At 45.3% G+C, this 6,596-nt stretch overlaps 1 protein-coding gene across 1 annotated transcript; it reads right to left on the reverse strand.

Moving 5' to 3' along the window:
• Nucleotides 1–1,004: 1,004 nt before the first annotated feature.
• Nucleotides 1,005–5,742, reverse strand: LOC132515449 (Fc receptor-like protein 2). The gene is made up of 3 exons (XM_060141865.1): nucleotides 5,463–5,742; nucleotides 4,739–5,029; nucleotides 1,005–1,333 (listed from the first exon to the last, which is right to left on the reverse strand). Exons 1-3 carry the CDS (start codon nucleotides 5,740–5,742, stop codon nucleotides 1,005–1,007), a joined length of 900 nt encoding a protein of 299 aa, XP_059997848.1.
• Between the last annotated feature and the right edge of the window lie 854 nt (nucleotides 5,743–6,596).

The raw sequence follows: 6,596 nt of genomic DNA on the forward strand, positions 1-6,596 counted from the left end.
TCTTTATGAGTGATGAGTGTTCAATCTTGTCCCAGCTCTGTCAGGAAGCTGGGCCAGGTATTATCCCACTTTTCTGACAGAGATAATGAGCTTCAGAGAAGTTTGCTGCTTCTATGGCTGGTAAGTGGGTGAAGCAGGCAGGTCTCAAGCTCTGCATAGCTGACTATAAATCCTGGATCCTTTCTGGTTTCCAAAGCTGATTCATTTCCCTGAATGAGCTACAGGCCTTTAGATGCTCCTAAAACTGGGCATGGGCTCAATAGTTCTAAAGACCCTTCTTTTCACCACCTCTCAAGGGCTGCTTCTGCACTCCTGGCCCAGGGCACTGGGGTGCTCCGCCAGAGATAGGGTCTGCGGCTGGGCCTCAGGGAGCAGTCCCACTGGCTTCTGCTCTAGTCACAAGTGTTATAGAGGCTTTGGGATCTGCAGTGGGCTTTCTTTATTTTACTTCCACCCTCAGTTTGTGGCCTGGTTTCCTTGACGGACCCAGAGTCTTTCCAATGTCCTTCCCATCCCCCACCCCCTGTCCCATCAGGATCTTGAGAGAGAAGGAGCATCTGGATCTTCCCCACCCAGTGCTCCTTCTATTCTGGGATTCATTTTGATGAGTAGAGTTGTTTAGGGGACAGAACAGAGAAGAGCTGCTGGGATTATAGAACAATATAAGCAGTGTGACCTGGATTAAAATCACTCAAACTGTGTAATTCTATGCTTTCATAATTATTTTCCTGGTATTATGGCCAAACTCATGGCTGTGAAAATGCCAACGTCTTATCTTTTGAGGTGGAAGATACAGGCTAATAATAGCATGCATAAGAGAGTCCTTTATAATTCTGGACTACCTAATATGAGCTAACAGTGTTGTCCTGACCACATGCTAGTATAGAATGGGTGAGTGGTTCTAAAGGCAGCAGGGGCAATGGGGAGTATCAAGGTGGATTGGAGGCAGCATAGAGAAGGGCCTCGGAGGGGGTAAGCCAGTTCCCATGCCCCAGGCCCTGCCATCACCCACCTTCACACACTACGCCTGTATCCTCATCGTGCCCACAGTCAAAGGTCTCCACCTGTTCACATTCAGCCAGGGCCTCTTCTGTCCCATTGCACAGGGCTACCTGAATAAATAAAGGTCGGTCATCTTCTGCCACTGGCAGATACAACACGCCTGCAGGTGTGTGTCTGGCTGCTCCACAGCCCAGCTCCCGGCACACCATGGCCACATCCTTCATGTCCCAGCCATCATCACACAAAGTGCCCCAGAGACCTTCCTTTTCCACCTCCACCCACCCATTGCAGTGGTGGGCACCATTCACCAAGCGGATTTTGGGTGGATGTTCTGCAAACAGAAGGGGTCAGAGCACACTGAGAAATGTCCTCTTCAGCTTCCCTGGTGGCGCAGTGGTTAAGAATCCGCCTGCCAATGCAGGGGACACGGGTTCGAGCCCTGGTTCGGGAAGATCCCGCATGCCATGGAACAACTAAGCCCGGGCGCCACAACTACTGAGCCCACGCTCTAGAGCCCGTGAGCCACAACTACTGAGCCCATGTGCCACAACTACTGAAGCCTGCGCGCCTAGAGCCCGTGCTCCGCAACAAGAGAAGCCACCGCAATGAGAAGCCTGCACACCGCAACTAGAGAAAGCCCTCACGAAGCAACGAAGACCCAATGCAGCCAAAAATAAATAAATAAATAAATAATTAAAAAAAAAAGAAATGTCCTCTTAGGGCAGTTCCCAGTGTTAAGAGAGGTTGTTTGATAGTGCTGGTGATATGTGGTGTGGGGGTAGGGGGCTTGCTGAGTTGGGAACCACAGAGCTTTGCTCTATCCTATGCTATTACCATCTCCTAAGAGCATCTCACCCCACCTAAGGCCCTCACTCAAAGACACCTAGGAAAAGTTTTTGCTTTCTGAAAACAAAGGAATATGGGCACGTAGAGACTTATGGTTTGATTCTTATGAGCTCAGAAAATCTTAGAAAAAGAGAAGGTTAGAACTAGATCTTTCCCAGAAATGGACACCGAGGCTTAGAATAGGGAAAGGCCTAGAATAGGTCAGTTGAGTTACTCATTTTCCTTTTGCTCCACTCTATTACTGACTTCACCAATCACAGGCTCATATTCTCTGCAGAGAGAAAGGGGTGAACACATCACACAGACTGGTCAATCCCTAATCTTTGCCTATTTTTTTTTGTTGTTGTTGTTGCAGTACGCTGCTCTCTCACTGTTGTGGCCCCTCCCGTTGCAGAGCACAGGCTCCGAACGCGCAGGCTCAGCGGCCATGGCTCATGGGCCCAGCTGCTCCGCGGCATGTGGGATCTTCCCGGACCACGGCACGAACCTGTGTCCCCTGCATCGGCAGGCGGACTCTCAACCACTGTGCCACCAAGGAAGCCGTCTGTCTATTTATTTGGTTTTTGTTTTTTAAACTGGAGTAATGTGTAAAGAGACTCTTTTCTCTAGGATATCTAGCAGAAAGGAGGGATATAAGCCTGGAGATGTCAGTGGCCAGCTTTGCCTGTCTGAGAGTTAAGCTAATGGAGGAATGCAGAGGAAAGAGGGGAGGCAAAGACAGAATGCTCGGCCAGTCGCACATTAGCCATGTCCATACCTGACCCCTCCCACCAACTTCATTTCTTTTTTTTTTGGGACCAAGCCATTTTGTATGGGATTTCTGTCATTAACAACCAAAATGTCACATCTTACACAGTCAATTACCAAGTTCTTGGCAAAGCCTCTGTAAAAAGCTAAATTTAAAAGAATTATAGGTAATAATGTGAATATGATTCTCAAAAATTAATAGATTAAAAAGAGCAAACATATGTAAGACTCTATAGAAACTGAATAGATCAAGCAGCTAACTTAATTTAATAAAAAAATAAATACTGAACTTTGTATATCCTAAACAGAAAATTCACATTCTTTTCAAATTCCATTTATAGTATTTAGAAAACTGTTGACTGTGTGTTAGGTCATAAAGAAATTCTCAGTAAATCCCCAGTGTAAAAACTATGCAGACCATATTCTTTGATAAAATTTAATACAAGGATAATACAAAAATCTATAATGAAAAGTTTTTTAAAAAATCTATAAGAAATTAATAAAATAGAAGATAAAAATGTATTCATAAGAAGTGGTTGTCTCAAGTTATAAAATAAATATGTGAAACATATTTCACATGCTTTGGAAACTAGACAAATAAAAATATTATACATCAAAACTTGTAGGATGAGATAAAATGGTACTGAGAAGAAACCATACAGTTTTTAATGCACTTATTAGGAAACAAAGATGAAAAATGAATAAGACATTAAAGAACTACATAAAATAAACTTAAAAAGGAAGAAAGATATACTGAAGATAAAGGAGAAATAAATGAATTAGAAAACCAAAAACCAAATAGATTTGAATTAAAGATAACAAACCTAGGGCTTCCCTGGTGGGCTTCCCTGGTGGCGCAGTGGTTGAGAGTCCGCCTGCCGATGCAGGGGACACGGGTTCGTGCCCCGGTCCGGGAAGATCCCACATGCTGCGGAGCGGCTGGGCCCGTGAGCCATGGCTGCTGAGCCTGCGCGTCCGGAGCCTGTGCTCCGCAACAGGAGAGGCCACAACAGTGAGAGGCCCGCGTACCACAAAAACCAAAAACAAAAAAAACCCTGGCTCTTTAAAAAGAGGAATAAAGACAAACCTCTGGCAAATATGATTAAGAAAGGGGTCATACAAACCAGAAATGAGAAGAGCGCATAATCACATCTATAAAGGCTGTCTGAAAATTCGATGAGAATACTATGTATTAAATTTGGGTAAAATCATCCAAATTATTTTAACAAAGGATAGAAAATTTGGAGAATAATAAAAAAGAGGATTTGACAGTGGAGGTAAAGATCTAACAGGCTCAGAATGTTGTTTGGGCTAGTTCCAAAGACTTATCAAATAGCAGATAATTCCAATATGGTTTTAAGCTGCAGGGCACAGAAAATATGGAAAACCTCTGAAAACATTCTTATGAGGCCAACCTATCCCTGAAACCAAAACTAGTTCAAGAAATAAACTCACTTTTAAATAAAGATGCAAACATTTGAAATAAATATTAGTAAGTTGTATGTAGCTGCTACCTATGATGATATAACAACTAAGAAGGGTTTATAGCAGGAATTCAATAATTGTTCCATATTAGGAAATCTATTAATGCACTGCTCCACAATAATAAATTAAAAGGAAAAAAATTATATAACCATCATATTAAAATAGTGGCAGGGAGCAAAGTTTTTCAATTCTGTAGCCCTAGCCTAAAGTTCTATCTTTGCATCTATTAGCTGTGTGATGGTGGGCAAGTTACTTATTCTAAATTTCGTTTCCTCATTAGTAAAATGAGAGTTGTTAATGGAGATTAATGAAACAATCCTAGTAAAGTTTTGAATCCTAGAATCTGGTTTGTTCATGGGGTTTCTACTTTTTCCTTAAGTATTTACAAGGTTTGGTTGTAACTCCTTGCTCCCTGAGAGCTCTGAGCATACACTTACCCCACTTCCAGTATTGCCTTGATCCTAGTACAGTACCTATTTCACACCTATCTGATGAGGTAAGTGACAGGGAAACAGGAAGGCCAGTGATGCTATTGTTTAGACCAATGAGAAGGAGAGGCTGGAAGAGCTGACAGGCTCTCTAGGCTAGCTTCGATTCCCTGAGGGAGAGGAAAATCCATGGAAAGGACGCACAAGCCATGGTTTAGCATAATGGCAACTAGTACTGTGGAAGGAGATGTTGGACTTGTCCTTCCCGTGACGTTGGGCCCCCAGGCCACTGTCAGCTTCACAGGCATGGTTCCCAGAATGCCCTGTGGTCAGTGAGAGGTTGAAGGATGCTCCTCCTCCAAAAGGCACCGAGGTGCTCCCCAGGGTGACATTTTCATGATAACATCGGTATAGGATGGGGGGAGATGCTCTCTTGTTCTCACAGCGAAGCTCCACCATGTCCCCAGTGAAGGCCTGGGCCCCAGAAGTACTGAAAGTGAGGAGAGGATGTGACACTGGAACTGATAAAGGCAGGACGGTCCATCAAAGAGGGTCTCTCGTGCCGGCACAGACTTATAACCCACTCCATCCTCACCCAAGTGTCCACACAGTATCCCTCGAGCCCCGGGGATTCTTTCTCACTGTCGCACCTCCTGATCTAACAACACTGCAGAGACAGTTCCCATAGAGCTTTGATAAGTTCTGGAGAGCGTGCCTCTGGCCGTGCCACGTAGCCTGCCTCCTGTATCCCCTTGTCATCTCCTTTAGCTCTTCTGCCACTGTAGCCAGTGCCACCGCCGCCAACACCATTACAGTAACAATCCTAGCATGTTCAGATGGCTTCTTAACCTCTTCACAGCCCTGTTCCGTATCATCCTTGGAACATCCTCACTGCCACAGAAGGAAACTGACCCCAGTTGGGACTCTCTGGCTAATTAGGAGAGTGCTACTTACTTCTCATGGAGACGTTCACCACCTCGCTCTGGATGAGGCCGTAGCCATTGTCAGCTGTGCAGTAGTAGCCCCCTGCGTGGCTCTCCCTGATAACAGGGATCTCCAGCTCTGCTCTCTGGGAACGCTGACTTTTCTGTCCCAGACTCTCCCTCGTGTCCTCTCTGTGCCAGGAAAACATGGTGTCCCTTGTGCCTTCAGCCACAGAGAAGACAAGGACCAGCATCTTCCCTTCGACCGCCTGGTCCCCCTGGGGCTGGGTCTCCAGGAACACTCCAGACATGGGGATTCCTGTGTAAACATAAGAGGGCAGGTGAGGGCCTGATGCTGAGGCTGTTACTACCTGCTGAGCGTTATGGCAGGTGGAGCTGGTAGAAGGTTTAGGCAGAGGCGTATTTTTTTATCAGGGAGGTGCATGCTGAGGGCCTTCAGGAAGGATCACCCTGCTACTGAACACTCCAAAACTTCAAACTTGCACTTTCTCCACACTCATTAGCCTTCACTAATGCCCACAGCCTACAGTGATCTTGCTCCTTCCTGATCTCCAGATAAACTTGGGGCAGGGGGTATGGTGGGAGGGGGACAGGGGGAGTCCCCACCCACCTCTGCCACTTATTCATTGCATGATTTTGGTAGATAAATTAATCTCTCTGATCCTCAGTTTTCTCAAAGATAAAATGTGGATAATCATACCAACTTTATAGAGTTCTCATGAAGATGAAACAAGATACAAGATGTATAAAGAACCCATTACACGGGAGATGTCCAGCAAATGGTATCTATTACTGGTACCAACCTCCACGGGCCTGGCTGAGGTAGGAAATGTAGCAAGGTGGTTAAAAGGGCAAACACTGGTACCAGAGTGCCTGGGTTTAAATTCCAGCTGTGCCATTTGTTTGCTGGCTTCCCTTGGTCAGGCCATTTAACAGCTCTGTGCTTTCAATTCCTCATGTGTAAAATGGGGATGACAGTAGTATCCATTTTACAGATACTTTCACCCTACTTCACAGGGGTGCTGTGAGGACTAAACATAAAACTGCTCTGAGCAGTGCCTTCCTAGTACTTGGTAAACTTTCTACAAGTCTTCCCCTCTGCAAATATTTCTGAGCATCAGAGTGGTTCTGAATTGAGTACAAC

The sequence above is a fragment of the Lagenorhynchus albirostris genome, chromosome 2 (genome assembly GCF_949774975.1).
Source record: "Lagenorhynchus albirostris chromosome 2, mLagAlb1.1, whole genome shotgun sequence".
Taxonomy (NCBI): Eukaryota; Metazoa; Chordata; class Mammalia; order Artiodactyla; family Delphinidae; genus Lagenorhynchus; species Lagenorhynchus albirostris.

What these genes read in the sequence shown, in the direction of transcription:
- LOC132515449 (XM_060141865.1), bottom strand. Translation starts at nt 5,742, where the DNA reads ATGTCTGGAGTGTTCCTGGAGACCCAGCCCCAGGGGGACCAGGCGGTC. An exon ending in GGTGAACGTCTCCATGAGAA is followed by an intron (nt 5,030 to 5,462) that starts GTAAGTAGCACT and finishes TGCCTTTATCAG; the next exon opens with TTCCAGTGTCACATCCTCTC. An exon ending in CATCTCCTTCCACAGTACTA is followed by an intron (nt 1,334 to 4,738) that starts GTTGCCATTATG and finishes TTCTGTTTGCAG; the next exon opens with AACATCCACCCAAAATCCGC.